This window comes from Mastomys coucha, unplaced genomic scaffold (assembly GCF_008632895.1).
Source record: "Mastomys coucha isolate ucsf_1 unplaced genomic scaffold, UCSF_Mcou_1 pScaffold5, whole genome shotgun sequence".
NCBI classification, from domain to species: domain Eukaryota; kingdom Metazoa; phylum Chordata; class Mammalia; order Rodentia; family Muridae; genus Mastomys; species Mastomys coucha.
The window spans coordinates 64,901,102-64,921,602 of record NW_022196911.1 but is presented as its reverse complement, the minus strand read 5'-3'; the positions used below and the strand labels follow the sequence as shown (position 1 = coordinate 64,921,602).

General features: G+C 48.7%; 4 protein-coding genes and 1 long non-coding RNA gene across 6 annotated transcripts in view; 2 read left to right on the top strand and 3 right to left on the bottom strand.

Moving 5' to 3' along the window:
* The first annotated feature begins 883 nt into the window (after positions 1 to 883).
* Positions 884 to 2,911, top strand: Cd68 (CD68 molecule). Its single transcript, XM_031354789.1, has 6 exons — positions 884 to 1,052; positions 1,138 to 1,562; positions 1,699 to 1,818; positions 1,944 to 2,022; positions 2,118 to 2,288; positions 2,532 to 2,911. Exons 1-6 carry the CDS (start codon positions 1,010 to 1,012, stop codon positions 2,663 to 2,665), a joined length of 972 nt encoding a protein of 323 aa, XP_031210649.1. The 5' UTR covers positions 884 to 1,009; the 3' UTR covers positions 2,666 to 2,911.
* Positions 2,912 to 3,167: 256 nt separating this feature from the next.
* LOC116079097 lies at positions 3,168 to 5,080 on the bottom strand. The gene is made up of 2 exons (XR_004113755.1): positions 4,977 to 5,080; positions 3,168 to 4,487 (listed from the first exon to the last, which is right to left on the bottom strand). It is a non-coding gene; the product is annotated as an uncharacterized LOC116079097 (long non-coding RNA).
* On the top strand, positions 4,102 to 9,035 carry Mpdu1 (mannose-P-dolichol utilization defect 1). Of its 2 annotated transcripts, none has more exons than XM_031354790.1 (7): positions 4,102 to 4,356; positions 6,987 to 7,052; positions 7,157 to 7,289; positions 7,720 to 7,805; positions 7,902 to 8,020; positions 8,176 to 8,286; positions 8,394 to 9,035. In XM_031354790.1, the coding sequence occupies exons 1-7, from the start codon at positions 4,254 to 4,256 to the stop codon at positions 8,517 to 8,519; spliced, it is 744 nt and encodes a 247-aa protein (XP_031210650.1). In that variant the 5' UTR covers positions 4,102 to 4,253; the 3' UTR covers positions 8,520 to 9,035. The 2 variants fall into 2 exon arrangements, with proteins under 2 accessions (XP_031210650.1, XP_031210651.1); XM_031354791.1 differs by having other exon boundaries at positions 4,109 to 4,356; positions 7,684 to 7,805.
* On the bottom strand, positions 9,010 to 10,705 carry Sox15 (SRY-box transcription factor 15). The gene is made up of 2 exons (XM_031354794.1): positions 9,807 to 10,705; positions 9,010 to 9,313 (listed from the first exon to the last, which is right to left on the bottom strand). Exons 1-2 carry the CDS (start codon positions 10,325 to 10,327, stop codon positions 9,145 to 9,147), a joined length of 690 nt encoding a protein of 229 aa, XP_031210654.1. The 5' UTR covers positions 10,328 to 10,705; the 3' UTR covers positions 9,010 to 9,144.
* A 1,646-nt stretch (positions 10,706 to 12,351) lies between these two features.
* The window catches only part of Fxr2 (FMR1 autosomal homolog 2), an 18,610-nt gene continuing 10,460 nt past the window's right edge, over positions 12,352 to 20,501 (bottom strand). Inside the window, exons 7-17 of the mRNA XM_031352474.1 lie at positions 19,105 to 19,221; positions 16,386 to 16,556; positions 16,136 to 16,214; positions 15,572 to 15,681; positions 15,084 to 15,170; positions 14,384 to 14,612; positions 14,040 to 14,237; positions 13,754 to 13,954; positions 13,573 to 13,668; positions 13,331 to 13,431; positions 12,352 to 13,046 (exon numbers count right to left, since the gene is read on the bottom strand). Of these exons, the coding sequence (XP_031208334.1) occupies positions 12,951 to 13,046; positions 13,331 to 13,431; positions 13,573 to 13,668; positions 13,754 to 13,954; positions 14,040 to 14,237; positions 14,384 to 14,612; positions 15,084 to 15,170; positions 15,572 to 15,681; positions 16,136 to 16,214; positions 16,386 to 16,556; positions 19,105 to 19,221 (1,485 nt within the window). The 3' untranslated portion in view covers positions 12,352 to 12,950. The remainder of the gene's footprint in view (positions 13,047 to 13,330; positions 13,432 to 13,572; positions 13,669 to 13,753; positions 13,955 to 14,039; positions 14,238 to 14,383; positions 14,613 to 15,083; positions 15,171 to 15,571; positions 15,682 to 16,135; positions 16,215 to 16,385; positions 16,557 to 19,104; positions 19,222 to 20,501) is intronic.

Genomic DNA, 20,501 nt, shown 5'->3' with positions numbered 1-20,501 from the left:
TTTGTATAGTATTTATTGATTCAGGAAACAAACACAAAAATTCTGAATAAAATTACTTGGAAACTGCCTGTTTGGGCTTCTTGTTTCTTCCCTTCCCTCCCCTGCCCACTAGTGTGGATAAGCTGTCCCTGTAGTAGTTGATAACTGAATTTGCCACTGTGTTGCTTCTTGAAATACCAAATGGCCACATTATACTGTTCCAACAGTATAATAAGCCTCAGTATTATGCGCAAGACAAACACAAGGCAAAAGTCACATGCTTCCAGCTTTGAGAAAGTAATGGGTTCAAAGAGTGAAATTTGCTGCATAAAACTTCAGCAGGGCCAGGCAGTGGTGGTACACGCCTTTTATTTTTGATTTTTCAAGACTTTCGAGCCCTGGCTGTCTTGGAACTCACTCTGTAGACCAGGCTGGCCTCAAACTAATCCCAGCACTTCTGAAGCAGAGGCAGGTGGATTTCAGAGTTCCAGAACAGCCAGGACCACACAGAAACACAAAGACTTCAACTGGGTATTTAGGCCTACCCCAGATGTGCTAATTGTCACCTTGGAGTTGCAAGAAGAGATTTTTTCTGTAGCCCTTATGTCCTGTGTATATGTGTGTGTAGGTCAGGCCTCTTGGATTTGCCTTCTACTTCCAATGCTAGGATTGTGAAGTACATGGGTGGGGTTGGACTTCTTACCATTAGGAAAGGGCTTCCCATTTCTGCACTGCTTTGTAAGCTCCCAAGTAGAGCAAATTTTGCTTAGGTAAGTTCCTTGTGAGTCAACTGCCTCATTCTCACGTGGTAACTAAGGCTGTACCGCCCACTGAAAAGGCCGCTGCCAATCAGCCTCTCTGAAAACCAGTGATTTGAGTGGGTTGCTAGAGCTGAGGTGTCTGAGTCAGGTTTGGGGTGGGATTACTTTAAGGGAAGTAAGGCTTTTCATTTCCTTTAACAAGAGAAGGCAGGGGGATTGGGTTGAGGAAGGAACTGGTATAGCCTAGCTGGACTGTGAGCAGCTCTACCATGAGGCTCCCTGTGTGTTTGATCTTGTTGGGACTGCTTGTAGGTAAGGAGAAATGGGAGGTGGGAGAGGGAGTTCATGGGCAGGGACCTGCACCTGGGTGGGTGGCCAACCAATCTCTTACTGAAAGCCCTAGGAACAGGGAAAGACTGTCCTCACAAAAAGGCTGCTACTCTCCTGCCATCCTTCACGGTGACACCGACAGCTACAGAAAGCACAGTCAGCCCTACAACCAGACACAGGCCCACCACCACCAGTCATGGAAATGTCACGGTTCATACAAGCCCTGGACCCACAACTGTCACTCATAACCCTGCCACCACCACCAGTCATGGGAATGCCACAGTTTCTCCCACCACAAATGGCACTGCTACTAGTCCAGGATTCTCCACTGTTGGCCCTCACCCCGGACCACCTCCACCCTCGCCAAGTCCTAGTCCAAGCTCCAAGGGGGCTCTTGGAAACTACACGTGGACCAATGGTTCCCAGCCTTGCGTTCAGCTCCAAGCCCAAATTCAAATTCGAATCCTGTACCCAACCCAGAGTGGAAGAAAGGTAAAGCTAAAGTGGGGCTTAAAGAGGGCAAGAGGCAAGTCCGGGGCTGGTTCAGCAGGGAGGAGGAAGAGCAGAGGGGATAAACTGGATGGCCCATCATTGTGATCTCAGACCCACTATTCTTTCACTTCTGCAGGCTTGGGGCATCTCTGTATTGAATCCCAATAAAACCAAGGTCCAGGGGGGCTGTGACGGTGCCCATCCCCACCTGCCTCTCTCATTTCCTTATGGACAGCTTACCTTTGGATTCAAACAGGTATACAGCTTGAATTTGCTTTAATTTTCCATACCCCATACCTATACCCCCTAAGCCTCCGTCTTTGCTCTGTGGACATAGATGCCTCTGTCCCTGATGCCTTGAGTCTTTCTGTTCACCTCAAGGACCTACATCAGAGCCCAAGTACAGTCTACCTCAACTACATGGCAGTGGAATACAATGTGTCCTTCCCAGAGGCAGCACGTAAGTAACCTCTCATTACCACACTGAAAGTCTAGGTGTGTTGGGGTGGTGGTGAGGACTCAGGACTGGATTTGACTCTTAACTAATTACTGCAGAGTGGAGATTCACAGCACAGAATTCATCTCTTCGCGAGCTCCAAGCTCCCCTGGGCCAAAGCTTCTGTTGCAGAAATACAAGCATAGTTCTTTCTCCAGTGGTTCACCTTGACCTGCTCTCCCTAAGGCTACAGGCTGCTCAGCTGCCAGACAAGGGACACTTCGGGCCATGTAAGTAAGCCCTACCTACATTCTCCTTCCTAGAAGTCTCTCACTGCACTGGAAACCTTCCCCAGAACTCTTTTTCTAACCCTCAGTCTCCTCTACAAAACTGCCTATTTCTTTTCCTCATTGATCTAAACTATGGGTTTGAACTCAACCTTTCTTCACCCCCTTTACTTGTCCCTCCTCCCCCACCCCCCTTTAGTCCACTCAATGCTACAGCAATTCTCAATGATTCCATTATTCTGCCAGGTTTCTCTTGCACCAGTGACCAATCCCTCTTGCTGCCTCTCATCATTGGCCTGGTCCTCCTTGGCCTCCTCACCCTGGTGCTTATTGCCTTCTGCATTACCCGGAGACGACAGTCAACCTACCAGCCCCTCTGAGCATCTGCTCCAGTCCAGTATGTAGGCTACCAAGGAGCACCCTCATTTCTTCAACATGCAACTGACTCAACAGAGTTATCTTCCTTCTCTGTCTTTAAGAACAAAATGAAGAGATTTTACATTAGGGGTGGGGAGATAATAAACATGAATGGTCCTACTCCCTCATGAAGAATACAAAAGCTTGATGAAATCTTTCCTCTGGGCTTGCCTTGTCCTGCTGGGATTAAAAACCACGAATTTGTCATATGCCTTCCTGTGCCTTCCCATGGTTGAGTCACCAAGAGACAGCTGGCAAGAAGGGACAAAAATACCAGAGGGTAACCAAATGCTTTCATGGGTTTATCCCTCAATGTCCTGCAGCTGCTGGTGAAGCTGCCCAAACTTCCTCCTCCCTCTGGGGCCAATGGCTGCCTATTCCCTTAACAGAATGAATCATTCCATCTTGACACCCTGTTGCTGACCCTCGTGCACAGTTAGTGGTACAACACAACCAAAATATGAGTACGTGGCTGTATCATTTTATTTCAAAAGTGGCTATTGAATAGTGAGATTTCATGTCCACTGTGGCCAGGGCTAGTTCACTGTAGAGCCCACTGGTACCACAGATACTCTGACTTCTATGAAAACCAAAAAGAAAAAAAAAATCAAGTATAAAGTCTGTTTATAGTAGGGCATAGTACAACGGATGAGAGCCAAGGATGGGTGCCCTTCCAATTTACAGTCCCATGAAGTTACAGAAATCATTGGACGAGAGCTCCACACAACAGAGGTACATGTGGCAATAGGCCCTGCCTAGCAACTACCCCCTACCCCCTTAAGAACCCAAGAACAAGGAACGGGGAAACAGTTTAGGAGTGCCCCTACAGCCTGAACCAAGAGTGGGTGTCTAGGCAGAGTGGTGGAATGTAAATGGCTCTCTTCGCCTAACCCTACGAGTCCTTTCCCAGACAAATGTTGGAATTTTTGCTTGCATCCTCTGGGCTCCCACCTAGACACAGCGAAGCTGCGGTCGTTCGCCCGTGGTGTCAGGGGCTGCTCTCCTGCAGCTGAGCTCGCCCCTCTTCAGCTCTTCACTGTCATTCTCTTAACATCTGGACAGAGGACGAAGCAGGAGACTAGGAGGAAGGCCCAGCTCAGAATGGCCCTTTTTTGGCTCTATTCCTTCCGGAGAAACCAAGAGGAAAAGATAAGAGAGTTGCAGCGCCTCCACTAGCGCCATTTTGAAGACTCGAACTCTTCTCCTCTCCAACTTCAAACAACATAAAGTTGGCAGAGAAAAGACAAGATGGCGCATATGCAGGAGAGACAGGGAAGGGGAGGAATAAACCTTGCTTTCAGAACTGAGAGCGTCAACAAAAGTGCGGAAGTTGTAACTGCGCAGGCGTAAAACTCTCACCCGCTTTAAAATTCGAACGTCAAGGCGCGTACAAAACTCAGTCTGCACAGGAGTGCTGCGTCCCCTTCCTGAGGCTAGTGCAGGGAAGTGCAGCCCTGGCCCCGGGACAGCCAGGCTGAGTGGACGCGGCGCGCATGCGCGGCGCAGGTCAATGGCGGGGTTATCCCGCCTGGCGGAAGCTTGCTTTCCAACATGGCGGGGGAGGCGGACGGACCGTTCAAAGGGTTGCTGGTGCCGATTCTTTTACCTGAGAAATGCTATGATCAACTCTTCGTCCAATGGGACTTGCTTCATGGTGAGTTTTCCTCAGCCTTCAAGGTCTAGCTCGAGCAGCCTTGGGCCATAACTTGGCGTGACCGTGGCGACTAGCGTCCCGCAAAGCTGGGCTGAAGACGCTTCTGACGAGGGCGGAAGTGTTTTAGGGCCCTGCATGGGAAAAGTGCCATATTTGGGCATGAAGGGGTGTCACCCGAAAAAAAGCTAAATTTGTGTTTTACAATCTGGGAAGTCCGTACTCCACCCTCTTCCCTTTCTGGGCTGAGGATCGAACTCAGGGCCTCATGTGCTACTTTGCTAACCAGGCTCTATTCCCAGACTGGAAAACTCGTATTTTATAAAACAAAATTAAAATCCCAGCCAGGCATGTAGACCTCCTTTCGTCCCAAGCACTCAACTGACAGAAGCCCACAAATCTTTTTTTTTTTTTTTTAACCCCCTCTCTCCAGCACCAACTGCTGTAATTTACTATGTGGCACAGATTGCCCTTGAACTGGCAGCAGTCCTCCTGCCTCAGTCACCAGAGTGCTGAGAGGATAGCACTTTCCTTTCTCTTTCTTTACAAGGCAAGTTTCATCAAATATCCCAGCCTTTGGTAAACCTTTTCCATCTCTCTGTTCTAAGTGCCTTTTGACTTACAATAGTTAAGACTCCTTCCTGGGCCAGAAGCCGACTGGGTCAAAGATTCAGTGATAGAGAAATTGCCAGGATCGGGGTTTGGTAAGCAGCAGCACAGCTTTCTTGCTGCAATCTATTGAAAATCAGCCCTGGACACAGGAAAAAGACAAAAAAGAAGAAGAAGAAGAGATTGCCAGGAATCTCTTAATCCCACACCTTTAATCTCAGTGCTTGGGAGGAACACAAAAGACAGAAGGATCTCAAGGAGGAGTTCAAGGACAGCCTAGGCTACTGGGTGAATTCCAGTACCACCAGGGCGGTAGAGAGTAACCTCCTCTGGAAAAACCAAGAGAAGAAGTAAATGAGAAGCCAGGCGGTGGTTGCAATCACCTTTAATCCCAGCACTTGGGAGGCAGAGGCAGGCGGATTTCTGAGTTCGAGGCCAGCCTGGTCTACAGAGTGAGTTCCAGGGCAGCCAGGTCTACACAGAGAAACGCTGTCTTGAAAAACCAAAAAATAAAAAAAATAAAAAGAAGTAAATGATAGAGACAGTGGCAGAACCAGGATAAAAGTTCTGGAAGAGTGGGGATGACCCAGAAGGTTCAGGATGTGTGGTGTGGGGGTTGGCTTTGAAGGAGGAGAGAGAAGGGTGGAACTTCTGAGCAATGCCTGTGTAACTGAAAAGCAAGGGCAGTGAGGCCCAGAAGTTTGCTTGCTTATTTGGGACTGGAGGGATGGCTTGCAAGACCGAAGTTCAATTCCTGGAACCATAGAAAGGCAAAAATGGAGGAGTGGCTCCACAAAGTTGTCTCTGACCTTCACACATGCACCTATGTACTCACACACACAAAATAGGGTTTTTATGTAGATTTTTATTTGTATTTTTTAAAATTATATTTGTGTGTACATGTACACTACACATGAATGCAAGTGCCTGAAGATGCCAGAGGCAGAAGATGTCTCTGGCAGTTGTGTACTACCTGAGATGGATGCTAAAAGTTTGAGATCTTCTCTGCAAGAGCAGAGATGTGCTCTTAACCACTAAGTCATCTTTCCAGCCCCCCCAATTTTTTTGTTTTTGTTGTTGTTATTGTTTTTTTGAGACAGGGTTTCTCTGTATAGCTCTGGCTGTCCTGGAACTAACTCTGTAGACCAGGCTGGCCTCAAACTCAGAAGTCTGCCTGCCTCTGCCTCCCAAGTGCTGGGAGTAAAGGCGTGCGCCACCACCACCCCGCTTTAATTTATTGTTTCTCTATATAGCCCTGGCTGTCCCAAACTCACTATGTAGACCAGACTGGCTTTGAACTAATATAGAGATCTGCCTGCTCTTTGCTCCCAAGTGCAAAGATTAATGTGCTGCCACCACACTTTAACAATAGTTTTTAAATATTTGAGATAGTCTCACTGTGTAATTCTGGCTGGCCTTGAACCCAGAGATTAAAGGCCTGTACTACAACACACATCCCTAATGATTTCTTTCAAAGACAAACTTTCTTAGTAAATTTTTATTAGGAGTATATTTTATTAGGAGGACCATGCATGGAAGTTCTGGAGTTGTCTCTGTCTGTCCTTTTACCATATCGACCCAGGGTTAAAGAGGGATAAAAGTTAGCTCTTCAGTTACACAGGCGTTGCTCGAGAATCCCCCGACCCTGCTGTCCCCTCAGGAACTGGACGGTCCACTTCAGATGCTTCCAAAGACAAATGCCCACACCATACATTCCCAAGCCTTCTGGTTACTCTGGCCCTTCTGCAGGAGACAACCCTACTCTTTCACTAGCTCTAGATGTGTATTTATAGGAAATGGAAGAGGGGGCAGGAATGAAGGCAGTCAAAAGAAGCTGTTGTGACAGCCCACCTATCTGATTATAAGTTGCTTGTAGCAAGGATGTCTGCCCCACCATCCCCCAGAGACTTACTGGTGTGATGGTCATGTTAAGGGTGAAGGGAGAGGGGCACAGCTCCTAAGGACACTCCAACCCCTCACCTGGGCTCCAGAGGCCTCTTTGCTTACTTTTTCTCTCTCCTCAGTTCCCTGCCTCAAGATTCTCCTCAGCAAAGGCCTTGGGCTGGGCATCGTGGCTGGGTCGCTTCTTGGTATGTCTGATTCCTTCCTTCTGTCAGAGGAAAGGGAAGGGTGTTGAGAGGCCAAGGTCTGGCGATAGTAGGCCTTTTCCTCAGCTCTGCTGTTTTGTCCACAGTAAAGCTGCCCCAGATATTTAAACTCTTGGGAGCCAAGAGTGCAGAAGGGCTGAGTCTCCAGTCAGTAATGCTGGAGCTAGTGGCACTGACTGGAACCGTGGTCTACAGCATCACCAACAACTTCCCCTTCAGGTGAGGGTCCACTCTTCACGCCCAAAGCCAAATCCCCACAAATCTTTTTTTTTTTCCTTCTCTTTACTATTTATTTATTTGAGGTGGGAGGGGTCACAGAACAAGTTGTAGGAGCTGGTTCTCTCCTTGCAGTGTGTGGGGCTGGAACTTAGGTAATCGGGCTCGGAGGCAAACACCCTTACCTGCTGAGCTTCTCCAGCCCCAGCGCCCACAATTCTAATAAGAGTTACTAGTGCTTCAGCCCTTCCAGAAGTCTACTCACACCAGTGACTATGGGGATGAAGCGAGCATTCTCTGAGCAAGCCAGGCAGGGTGGGGTGGTGGACTGGAAAGCACAGGCTAGTCTGAGAGCTGAGCCTGATAGGCGATGGAGGCTTTCCCTGCCTTTTTCCAGGCCTGCCTTTTTCCCTCCCAACTCTTGACTCTGCAGCTCTTGGGGTGAAGCGCTGTTCCTGACGCTCCAGACAGTCACCATCTGCTTCCTGGTCATGCACTACAGCGGAGAGACCGTGAAAGGTGCCGGGGATTGGCTGGAGAGCAGGCATTGTGTCTTGGGACCCTTGTCGGGGACTCAGGAGGCTCAAGAGGGCTCCTTGTCTCCCTGACCCCCAGGAGTTGCTTTCCTTGCCTGCTATGCCATGGTCCTGCTGGCGCTGCTTTCCCCACTCACGCCTCTGGCTGTAGTCACCCTGCTCCAGGCCTCCAATGTACCTGCTGTGGTGGTGGGGAAGGTGGGTACTCAGAACCAAAGGGATATGTGTATGGCAGTGTAGAGGCAGAGGGAGACCGCCAAGTATGGAGTGCCAGTCTGTGGGGAGTGAGGAATAGTGATGGGTGACGGAGAAGGTTCAGATGAGAGAACCAAAAGTATCAATTTCTCCTCTAGTTGCTCCAGGCAGCCACTAACTACCGTAACGGGCACACAGGCCAGCTTTCAGCCATTACAGTGTTCATGCTGTTTGGGGGCGCCTTGGCCCGAATCTTCACTTCCGTTCAGGTGAGTGCACCTTCTGCCCTCTAGAGGGCACTACAACCTCATCCTCAGCTGAGTGCTAAGCTGCCTGTCCTGGAACCTTTCTAGATCTCTGCTGTCTCTCATAACAGGAAACTGGAGACCCCCTCATGGCTGGAGTCTTTGTGGTGTCTTCTCTCTGCAATGGCCTCATTGCTGCCCAGGTCCTCTTCTACTGGAATGCAAAGGCTTCCCACAAACAGAAAAAGGAGCAATAGAGCTGAGCTAGCTAGAATAATTCCATTTCCACTCATCCACTCAACTTCAGACATCCACCCCCCACATGGCCTGCTCTCCTGGTGCAAGTTAACCCCCCTCCATTCCTCTAACTGCAGCCTTCTGAGCCAGGGTTGTGGGAACAGTAAAGCTTGTAATGTCCTGCATCCACTCACTCCACCAGCCGGCTGGGATCCCTCCTTTTGAGCAGCTGTTTTCTTACCAGAACAGATGATTTTGCCTGTCCACTTACCTTCCTTTTGGACCAAGGACAGAGCCTAGACAAATGTGTTGGAAGCTAGTGACTGCTTCCCTCTGCTGCAGAGTGGGATGATCTATTGGACCCTAGTTCTGGAGGTGGGGGAGGGAAGAATGACTCAGGTAAGGGCCTCAGGGTTGGGCGGGGAGGTTCCTGCTGCAGCAGGTCCTGGCGGAAGGGTGTGAGGGCACTGGCTGCTGCTGTAGGAAGAGAATACAGATGGGACAATAAAAGACTCAGAAACATGGTTTTAATTGTACAAAATTGTGTTTAGTGTGGTCTTGTGCATTCTGGTTCCTTGGAAGGTTTGTAGGGCTCAGAACTGGAAAGGGCTGGGTTTGTGGGGCAGCCCTGGACATCCCTGCCATTTAAAGGTGGGTTACTGGCATGGGGGCTCCAGCAAGGGAAGTATTATATGGAGTGAGAGAGTCTGGGGATAAGTAGGGGGGAAAAGAGGGTGTTAGCTCCCCCTGGAGCCTGGGATCACTCTGAGGGAAGGTGCACGGTGAGGGGGCCTCCGGTCTGCAATGGGAAGAGCTGTAAAAAGAAACATGAGGTTTGGAGGTTACTCTTCTTGGTTGAAGTGATTGGGCAGTGCCCTCAACTCTCACTAGAGGACTGGTCTGACAAGTTTGCAGCAAACAGGGTTAGAGCTTGCCATTCAGCTAGCCTTGCTGGGTACAGCAGGCATGGAATGGGACCCTGGGGTGGCTTAAAGAGCAAGATGGTTCTGTTGGGGCACGCTCAGCAGCAGGTTTGCGTGCTGCAAGGCTGTTTGCCTCCTGGGGCAGCAGGCCAGGAAGGAGCAACAGGATGGGCTTGGCCTCTCCTTGCCCCCGGGGCTGGGAGAGGAAGATGGGTCACACAAGGGCCAGCAACAAGGAGGAAACGGCCATCCGAAAGGTAGAGAACACAGTAGTTGAGATGAACAGGCCTCTATCCTCAACTGGCCTCCGCTCCCACCCAGCTCTCAAGAAGGGGGTCGTGCGGGAAGCAGGGAACAGACAGACGGACACAATTTGGCACTCACGTGTAACTGCCAGACACGTAGGCTGTCGAATAGTTGGGGGGCTGGTACCCAAAGCCTCTGCTCCCTTGGGTAGTTGTGTACCCTGGCCCCCAGTGTGTGCCGCCACATGCCGGGCTACCTCCTCCTTGGCTAAAGGAGACAGACCCGGTGCCCGAGTTTTTGCTCTTACGCCGAGGTCGGTATTTGTAGTCGGGGTAGTCGCGGAGGTGGCGGGCACGAAGACGCTTAGCCTCCTCCACGAAGGGTCGCTTCTCTTCATCGCCCAGCAGCTTCCACTGAGCGCCCAAGCGCTTGGAGATCTCAGAGTTGTGCATCTTGGGGTTCTGCTGCGCCATCTGGCGGCGCTGAACAGAGCTCCACACCATGAAGGCGTTCATGGGCCGCTTCACCTTCTCCAACGGAAGTCCTCCAGACGCTCCAGGGCCCCCGCCGACCTCCTGCTCCTTAGGTCCTAAGGGCAAAGAGACTGTGGAAGCCGGAAGATCCAGGCTCCAAGTCTCTGCTTGTGAGGAGCTGGCCATGGGTTGGAGGTAAAGCCTCTTTGAGAGAGCGTCTTGGGTGCCCTTCTCCCAGAGTGGAGAAGACTGGACTCTGAATATTTGGGTACTTAAGTATCTGCCAGAGCGCTTGAATCCAAACTTTGCTCCCAGCGATCGACTGTCACCTATGGGAAGCTGAATGCAGAATCCTTCTTGTCTGGCACCCCTTACCCTCCGGTAAGTGTTCTCTCAAGTCTACCAGTCGCTCTTTCTACCCTCTGCTTCAGTGGGACAGGGGTCTTCTGAAGCTGCAACCCTGGCTCTGTTGCAGCTCTTGGTCTCCACAAAGTCCCCACAGCTGCCAGGAGCACACCCAGGTGCCAGACCTTTCCCACCTGTACTCAGCCTCTAAAAGGCTGACTCCTCCCCCAGTCCCTCCCAGTGGCTGTGCGGTTCTCTCCACCCCCCTTCTTCGGCAAACCCAGGTGTCCTGTTCTTCCCAGCCTCTATACCTCCCCCCAGGGCACCACACCCCCCCAACATTCCACCCAAGGCCTGGCCGGGGTGTCAATTGTCTCAATTCTCAAGCATCAGCAATTTAAGGCAACTTCCTTCCCAAGATGGGCACCAAAGGCCCTCAGGGTCCACCAAACCAAGAGAATTTAGGAAGGTCTCACTCCCTACTCAGTACCTTTTCCAGTGCCTGATGCTCTTTACACCCCTGAACTGCCCCAGGCGAAAGAAACTCAAGGCCATTTTTGTTTTCTTAGTCATTCCAGCAGGAGGCTAGGCAGATGAAAACATTCAAGCCACTTCCAGTCCTGAGGTTTTCCACTGCCACTCAAGTATTCCAAGTTTCATCTTTAAACCCAAACCGTGGACATGCCTCTGGACCTGGAGATACACTTTTTAAAAATCTTTTGTGTGTGTGTGTGTGTTTTTTGAGACAGGGTTTCCTCTGAGTAGCCTTGGCTGTCCTGCAACTCACTCTGTAGACCAGGCTGGCCTCGAACTCAGAAATCCACCTGCCTCTGCCTCCCAAGTGCTGGGATTAAAGGCGTGTGCCACCACAGCCCAGCTAAATCTTATTTTTTAAAAGGTTATGGGTCAGGTAGGGCACAAGTGTTACCACTTTGTATATAGAGGTCAGAGGGTAACTTTGAGAACTCTATGTTCTCTCCTTCCCTGGTCATGGAGAGGAGGCTATCTCCGGAACTGAGCTCAGGGAGCACACCTAACCTTCTGAGACACGGAGTATATAGCCCTGAATGGCCTGCAACTCCTTGTGTAGACTAAGCTGGCCTTGATCAAGATCCATCTGCCTCTACCTCCTGAGTGCCTGATTTTTTTTTTCTTTTAAATTTAAGACAAGGTTTTTTTCAGTGTAACAGCCCTTTAACCCAATCCACCTGCCGAGTGCTGGGATTAAAGGTGTGTGCCCAGTACCTCAGCAGATACGTACGTAAGAATCCCAGTTTCCTCCATTTTAAGGTCATAGCTTCTCAGAAAAAGCATTCAACATAGCTTCTTGAGGATCACCTTCACCCTCAGTGTACCATACTTAGCTATGGAGTTTCCCAATTTGGATAGTCACTAACTCTTTACCCTTGAGATCCCCAAAAGCTGAGGTCAGTGATGGATTCTGGAGCTAGAGCAACACCAGGTCAGAAATACAATCTGACCCTCCTGAGTTCTAGAGGCCATGGTGAGGAAACCCTATTTTCTCCTCTGCTGAAGGCCCAGCCTGTGCCCCAGGCCCCAGATAATCGGATTAAATAGCCTGCTCAGACTCTCAGCTTCTAGCAGGAACAGCTCCAGCTTCAAGGAGCCTGGCACATCCACCAGTGACTCAGGGCTCAGGAGTGGCCCAACTCTATCAAACCACCAAGGGACGGAAGAGACAGCAAGGTCTGAAGCACAATCCTTTGGCCATAGAGAATTAAGGATGCAGGAATTCCCAGAATACAGTCTTCCTAATACAGAGCAAGAACCAGGGACCAGTGCAGGTCAGCCCTAGAAATTTAAACAGCCCAGACTGGGCTGCAAAGCAGCATGGGAAACACAAAGCCATTTGGATTTTTTTATTCTCTTTTTAAATACTGTACAGTGAAAAATAAATACGCCTTCTCATCCACCAGACAAGGTTATTTCCCCCCAACTCCCTGGGAGACCTTGTCAACCCCCTTCATACACACCCCTGGTTCTATTCCAAAACCTTCCCCATGCCTCCCACCCACAAATACCCTCACTATCCCCGTCTTCCACAGTGATGAGGCCCCAGAAATGGGGGATACAGGATGGGAGGAGGGATAGCAGGGGAGCCCCCCTGAACTGTCAAATCTGGGTGGGTCAAGGAGCACCCCCACCAACAGGCGGAGAATGGGGGTGTTCAGAGGTCGGGGTATTAGAGGATAAAGGCACATCCAGTCTGATAGGGAAGGGGAGGCTCCCCTCACCCTGGGGGTAGGGTGGACAAGAGGGAAGGGGTATGACCCTGTTACACACCCCTCCACTAGCTCCTGGAGGTTGGGGGGGACCCAAGCTGCTGTGCCACCCCCCTCCCCCGTAGATAAGAGCAGCTCCAGCGCAGGTCAGTTGGACCCATGAGGGCCATGGTGGTGGGCAGCAAGCGAGATGGAGAAAGGAGGGATGTGGACTGGAGGTTTTATGAAACTCCATTCACCAAACTACCCAACTCCAAGGGGGCAGAGAGCTCCCCATTCTCTGAGGGGCCCTTCGGAAGCTTGCTGACAGAGTCACCCTACAGAGGAACAGGAGGAAAACAAAAAGAAAGCAGTTCATGAGTATATCAGGTATAGGCATTCCTTCTCACTGCAGACACACCTGGAGTACAGTTAGTTCCCTAATCTCCCTGAGCTCAAGCCCTTAGCCTGTCTTCTGTTTGTGCCAGCTCTACTCTACCCTCAGCTTAACCTGAACTCCAGCACATACAGTCAATTCAACTTTCTTTGCAATGTTTTCTGTGTCCTTGTCACAAACAAAACAAACAAAAAAAGTGGGGTAAGCTGTATCTTGATTGTCTACCTTCTGTCCTGAAAGAGAATCCTCTGAGGGTTTCGTGCGTTCCAGGGGTGGCCGCTGGCGGCTCTGAGACTCTGCCCGTGAGATATAGTCAGCCACAGTCACTAGGAAAGACACAGGATCAAGACTTTCAGGAACTCAGGTTTCCTTCCCATGGTTCCCAATGAATCCGACCCTGGTTTTCCCAGCAAATGAGGCATTTCATCTTAGTTCCAGAAAGACTCCAATCATGTATGTCAGCTGACCTGGTTGGCGGTCTCCGCTGATGGACCCATCAGTCCGGTTACCACGATTTCGGCGGCGGCGGCTGCGATTACGTCTCTGGGGTCTTGATTCATCTTCTGTGGAGTAAAAAAGAGTCATACACCTACCCTCTCATTCTTTACTCTTTCTCACCTCTAAGAATCCTCCAGGCTAGCCCCTCACCCAGGCCATTCTCTGTCATGTTAGGACCATCAGACTCCAGGCCTCCATCCATTACAGTCCTGTCTTCATCAGTACGACGGCGGCGGGAACGGCGACGACGGGCACTTGCTGGAGGAGGTTCACCAGGCTCTGAATCAACTGGAGGCTCTGGTTCAGATGTGTCCAAGAGGCTGTAAGGATTGCTGTCTGGATCCTTTAGCACTGGTGAAAGAAAGGAAGAGGCTGAGGAGTCAGCTGGCCACTATTCTCCTTTAGGCCCACATACATGACCCCAGCTCTCTGATACCTGAGCTAATAGATGATGAGTTATATCTTGAGGTAGGCCGGGGAACAGGTGGGGGTCCCCTTCCCCGGCCCCCAATCGGCCGCCTCCTGCTTTCTTCTCCACGGCTTGGGGGATCTCTGTCACCAGGTCCTGCTCGATTAGACTCCTCTCTCTTTTCTGACTCTGTCTCAGAAGCTGTGGAGGGGTCTGAGCTGGGGCCTAAAGAACAAAGAGGGTTCATTCAGAGACACTGTGCTTGCCCCAGGAGTCCAACCTCCTGTCACTCACAAGGACCCAAGTCAGTCACTTCACTGCTTTCCTCAAGTTCCCACCCACCTCCTCCACTGCCCACACAGCTGTCTCACCATAGGCAGGACCACCAGTCCTCCGGCCCCGGCCCCGGCCCCCATAGCTGCCCCCATAGGTTCTGGTCATGTGCAGGGAAGAGGAGGAGCTCTCGTCTGTGGTATAGCCGGCCTTGTCACTACCACCACCACTGCCACCCCGTCCACTCCCAGGAGGACGAAAGCCCAGCCCAATCTGCCGAAGCTGTTCATCAATTTGTAGTCTCTCCAATCGAAGCTGTTCAACCTCCTGGTTGGAAAGATGGAAGACAACACAGGAGAATTAAGAGAAGACAGTCCAGCCAGACGGTGGTGGCGCACGCCTTTAATCCCAGCACTTGGGAGGCAGAGACAGGCAGATTTCTGAGTTCGAGGTCAGCCTGGTCTACAGAGTGAGTTCCAGGACAACCAGGGCTACACAGAGAAACCTTGTCTTGAACCCCCATACCCCCCAAAAAGAGAATAGACAGTCTCCTTTCTCCATGCGTCTCTACCCCATATCATATGGTCCTCTGCTGCTAAGCTTTTGAGACTTAGGCTTAGGAAGACAAAAAGGCTTAAAAAGAACATTTTGGGATATAGTCCCAGAGCCAAAATATCCACCAATGGTCCTGTTCTACAAAAAGACAAAGCAGGCACACCAGTTCCAAAGACTGCATTCTAGAAGTCCATGCCCTCCTCGCACCCCTTGGTCCCTCTCCCAGGCTTCTGACATGGGTACCTGCAGGTAGGAGAGGTGATACTCGAGCAGTGCCTGTGCATTGCTGATATTCTCTCGGGTGCCAACAAAGATGAAGGGAACCATTCCCTGGAGAACAGACCAACAGGAAGATAGAAGTCAGGGGTGATGGCACACATGATTTTAGCACCCGGGAAACAGAGGCAGGAAGATCACAACTCAAAGCCATCCTCAGCTACTCAGTAAAGCTCAAGCACAACTAAGGCATGGTGACACACACTTTTAGTCCTGACACTGGGAAGGTAGAGGCAGGCAGATCTCTGTGAATTGAGTTTAAGCTAGCCTGATTCACAAAGCAAGCTCCAGGCAAGCCAGGGTTATAGAGTGAGCCCCTGTTCAAAAAAAGAAAACCAAAAAGAAAAAGACTGAAATGTTAACCCCACCCCTCAGATAGGATTAGAGTATACTAGGAAAAACAAAAGGTTCTGTGTCCCACCCTCCACAAGTCACCAGCCCCCAGAAAACAGTACCTCCTCCCTGGGGTTCTTCTTGTCGTTATCTCCTTCCACACGAACCCTCACCACACCAGACTTATCCACAATCTCCTGAATCACTTTCCCATTCTTTCCAATCACTTTGCCTAGGTGGATAAAGAAGGAATTAGGCTTTTAATTTTTGTGTTATCATTAAGGAAATAAAACTCTTCTATAAACTTTTCTCTACATATATTGCATGTAATTCATTCTCCTGCTTCCAGGAATCTCAAGCTTTCCATGGGACAAAAAATGATAGAATCCCTACAGGTTTATTATCCTCCCCACCCTTTTTTAAAGACTTATTTATTATTATATGTTAGTACATTGTAGCTGTCTTCAGACACCCCAGAAGATCTCATTACGATGGTTGTGAGCCACCATGTGGTTGCTGGGACTTGAACTCAGGACCTTCTCCAGCCCCTAATATGCCCTTTCTTATTTGCACATCAGACTATTTATTCCGTCCTTATGTCCAGAGTGGCATCAATCAGTTACATGGACAAAACTGTGCTATCTGGGCCCTAACTTTACCCCTTTTATACACACACTCCAACTCACCAACCAGATTCCTGGGCACTTGTACAGAGTCCTCAGAAAATTCAAGGTAGCTTCGAGCCTGTCTGCATGCCTCTGGCGTCTATGGAAAGAGTAAATTTGAACAGAATCTGGATCTCCTCGCCATCCTCTGACTTTGAGAAATATGCTGTCACTAAGGTCAGCAGGAAGGTCACCATAACTTCAGGTTTGCTTTCCACCTTAGCCTCCAGCCCCCTACCCAAAGGACCCCAATAGTCCAATCTTTGCTAACCTCCCCATAGATGCGGAAAGTGCAGGTCTCTTCACCCAACTCAATGGCAGTCACTCCTGGTACTTTTCGAGCCTGCTGGATGTTGGCACCATGAGTTCCAATTGCCAGACCCATCAGGTCCTCTCGAACTGTAAACTCCTCTTGGAATGCTGCTGCCAACTGCTTACTCGTCTGAAAGGAAAAGGCAACTCTGAGATCCTGGTGGTGAAATCTCAGAACACATGTCCCAGGTGCCTAATCCTTTGTATAGTTTAAATGTGTAAAGAAAACCCATATAAAAGAAAACCAGAGGGGCTGGCGATGGCTCAGTGGGTAAGAGTACTGACTGTTCTTCCAAAGGTCCTGAGTTCAAATCACAGCAACCACATGGTGGCTCACAACCACCCGTAATGAGATCTGACTCCCTCTTCTGGTGTGTCAAAAGACAGCTACAGTGTACTTATTTACAATAATAAATAAAAATCTAAAAACAGAAAAAGAAAACCAGAATCACCTGTAGTGTGCGTAGCCACTAAGAGCGCCATGGAAACCTTAGGCAGCTTTAAATACCAGGCTTGTGAGCAGTGAAGACTGTAACAATTAAGGGCAGTATGAGCTAGAAGCCACCAAAGTTCTAGATCTGGCTCCAACACTTAACTGGTTGAATGATCCTTACCAAGAAACATACTGTACCTCTGTTCTATCATCTGACAAGTCCTTACAGATGGCCTACTTAATCTCAAGTTAGTAAAAATGGCATTCCTCTTTTGAGCCCTTCCCACTCTCAGGAGTTCTCTTTTTATTAATAAGTCCATATTTATTCTGCTTAAAAAAAAAAAAAAAGACTAGCAAGAGGGTTAGACAAGGCTGGCATCAAAGTGTTTACATACATGCATGTTTTCCTGCACAAAATGTACAACATGTTCAAGAGCTGCATGCTCCAGGCTCAATAGAGGGACACTTGCTTGGCAAGCAACAGACTCTGTGTTCCATCTTGTGTCCAGAGGGGAAAACAACTTGTGGGCTGGCAGTGTGTAGTTCAGCAGACAGAGTACTTGCTCAGCATGCAGGAAGTTCTAGGTTAGACCTTCAGCCATACAAAAAACAGATGGAGTGGCCACACCCGCAATTCCAGCCCCAGAAAGATGGAGGGAGGCAAAAGGATTGAAAATTACACGTCACTTTTGGCTACATAAAAAGTTTGAAGTTTGAGCTGGAGAGATAGCTCAGTGGTTAAGAGCACTGACTGCTCTTATAGAGGTCCTGAATTCAATTCTCAGCAACTACATGGTGCCCATATGTAACAGAATCCAATGCCCTCTTCTGGTATGTGTGAAGACAGCTACAGTGTACTCATATAAATAATCTTTAAAATAAAAAAAAAAGCCAGGCGGTGGTGGCGCACACCTTTAATCCCAGTACTTGGGAGGCAGAGGCAGGTGGATTTCTGAGTTCAAGGCCAGCCTGGTCTACAGAGTGAGATCCAGGACAGCCAGAGCTACACAGAGAAACCCTGTCTCAAAAAAGCCAAAAAAAAAAAAAAAAAAGGGGTTTGAGGTTTTGAGGTTTGAAGCCAGTCTCAGATACAAAAGAGCCTATCTTAAAACAAAATCAAAAGCCAGCCAGGTAGTGGTAGCACACGCCTTTGAATCCAGCATTCTGGTGGTAGAGGCAGTTAAATTGGAGTTCCAGGACAGCTAGGGCTACACAAAGAAACCCTGTCTCAAACCAACCCAACCCAACCCAAAACACCCTTACTCAAAATAAATAAATAAATAAATAGAAGCGAAAAAATCAAACAACAAGCAAAGCACAGAGCTACACAAAGAAACCCTGTCTCAAACCAACCCAACCCAACCCAAAACACCCTTACTCAAAATAAATAAATAAATAAATAAATAAATAAATAAATAAATAAATAAATAGAAGCGAAAAAATCAAACAACAAGCAAAGCACAGCCAGGCAAGGTGGTCCATGCCTGCCATCCTAGCATTTGAAAAGCAGAGGCAGGCAAACCCCTTTGAGTTTGAGGCTATCCTGGTGTGATGGTTTGTATAGGCTTGACCCAGGGAATGGCACTATTAGGAGGTGTGGCCCTGCTAGAGTAGGTGTGTCACTGTGAGCATGGGCTTTAAGACCCTCACCCTAGCTACCTGAAAGTCAGTATTCTGCTAGCAGCCTTCAGATGAAGATGTAGAACTCTCAGCTCCTCCTGCACCATGCCTGCCTGGATGTTGCCACGTTCCTGCCTTGACTAACCTCTGAACATGTAACCCAGCCCCAATTAAATGTCTTTATAAGAGTTGCCTTGGTCATGGTGTCTGTTCACAGCAGTAAAACCCTAACTAAGAATTCCAGGCCAGGAAATCAGTGAGACCCTGTTTCAAAAGAACATTGCTGGGCAGTGGTGGTGCATGCCATTAATCCCAGCACTCCAGGGTCAGAGACAAGTAGATTTCTTATGAGTTCTAGGACTATACAGAGAACCTTGTCACAAAAAACAAAAACAAACAAAACGAAAAACCCAATACCAACAAAAAACTCACAACAGAAACAAAACCAAACCTTTTAAATCCATACCATACCACAATAGAATACTGTCCTCTGAAGATTATGAAATAAAATAGCCATGCAGGACTAATGACCTAGCAGCCTTTATCTATATGTTTCAGAAACAAAAGAAAATGAGAAAGGAAAGGACATTATGATTCAGGATGGGAAACAGCAGCCCAAACTTACCTCTAGGTGCTTAGTAGCTTCTTCATTACGGGACATGAGTAGCAATTTGGTGCGAAGGCTTCGGAAATGCATATCACCCAGCAAAGACGCCCTCTTCACAGGGGCTTCTGTGGTTGACTGGGAAATGATGAATAGGAAGTATAAAAGCAAAATATATGGGCTGAGAGAAGTGGCTCAGAGGTTAAGAGAACTGACTACTCTGCCAGAGGAACTAGGTACAATTCCCAGCACCTACATGGCAGTTCACACTTGTCTGTAATTCCAGTTCCAGGAGATCTAACACCCTCACATAGACACACATGCAGGCAAACCAGCAATACACATAAAATAACAATAACTTTTTTAAAAAAAGGAAAATACACACCAGGGAAGCATTAGAGACTTGGCATCAGAATGCCAGTCCCTGAAAAAGAGCAGGTGTAAAGAAATGAAGTTGGCTTTTTGTTTGTTTTTCAAGACAGGGTTTCTCTGTGTAGCCGTGGCTGTCCTGGAACTCACTCTGTAGACCAGGCTGGCCTTGAACTCACAGAGATCCGCCTGCCTCTGCCTGCTTCCTGAGTGTTGGGATTAAAGTCGTGCACCATCACCACCTGGCAAGAAATGAAGTTTAAAATAAGGTGGTAGCATGGGCTGGAGAGATGGCTCAGAGGTTAAGAGCACTTACTGCTCTTCCAGACCTTCTGAGTTCAATTCCCAGCAACCACATGGTGGCTCACAACCATCTGTGAGATCTAGTGACCTCTTCAGACCTGCAGGGTACATGCAGGCAGAATGCTGAATATAATTTTAAAAGGAAAAAAAGAAAAACAAAAAGTTGTGGTAGCACATGTCTCTCTCAAAACTAGGGAAGGTAAAGCAGGAAAACTGTCACAAAGTCAAGGGCAACTTCAGTTTATAGTGAATACCAGGCCAGCCAAGAGTAAACAATAAGAACTTGTCTCAAAGGAAACATAAAGGAAATAAATGAGGTAGGCTACATGAAAACTGTCAGTCACATAGCAACTGAATAGCTAAATACTGACAGGGGTCATTTGACAGTAAGGAGCAAGAAGAGAGATATGTTTGTTTGTTTCATTTTTAAATATTTATAGCAGGCAGAGGGGTAGTAGTGCATGTCTTTAATCTCAGTACTTGGGGACAGAGGCAAGTGGATCTTGTGAGTTTGAGGCCAGCCTGGTTTACACAGTGAGTTCCAGGACAGCCAGAGCTACATAGTGAGATTCTGTCTCAAAAAAACCAAAATTATAACAACAAAAAAGACTTATTATTTATGTACATCTCTCTGTGTGTAAATATGTTATGTGCACATAGGTACAAAGACCAGAAGAAAGCCGGGTGGTGGTGGCGCACGCCTTCAATCCCAGCACTTGGGAGGCAGAGGCAGGCGGATTTCTGAG

What these genes read in the sequence shown, in the direction of transcription:
- Cd68 (XM_031354789.1), top strand. Translation starts at nt 1,010, where the DNA reads ATGAGGCTCCCTGTGTGTTTGATCTTGTTGGGACTGCTTGTAG. An exon ending in CTTGTTGGGACTGCTTGTAG is followed by an intron (nt 1,053 to 1,137) that starts GTAAGGAGAAAT and finishes TCTTACTGAAAG; the next exon opens with CCCTAGGAACAGGGAAAGAC. An exon ending in GTCCTTCCCAGAGGCAGCAC is followed by an intron (nt 2,023 to 2,117) that starts GTAAGTAACCTC and finishes TAATTACTGCAG; the next exon opens with AGTGGAGATTCACAGCACAG.
- Mpdu1 (XM_031354790.1), top strand. Translation starts at nt 4,254, where the DNA reads ATGGCGGGGGAGGCGGACGGACCGTTCAAAGGGTTGCTGGTGCCGATT. An exon ending in CGTGGCTGGGTCGCTTCTTG is followed by an intron (nt 7,053 to 7,156) that starts GTATGTCTGATT and finishes TTTTGTCCACAG; the next exon opens with TAAAGCTGCCCCAGATATTT. An exon ending in ACCAACAACTTCCCCTTCAG is followed by an intron (nt 7,290 to 7,719) that starts GTGAGGGTCCAC and finishes TTGACTCTGCAG; the next exon opens with CTCTTGGGGTGAAGCGCTGT.
- Sox15 (XM_031354794.1), bottom strand. Translation starts at nt 10,327, where the DNA reads ATGGCCAGCTCCTCACAAGCAGAGACTTGGAGCCTGGATCTTCCGGCT. An exon ending in TACGTGTCTGGCAGTTACAC is followed by an intron (nt 9,314 to 9,806) that starts GTGAGTGCCAAA and finishes TTCTTTTTACAG; the next exon opens with CTCTTCCCATTGCAGACCGG.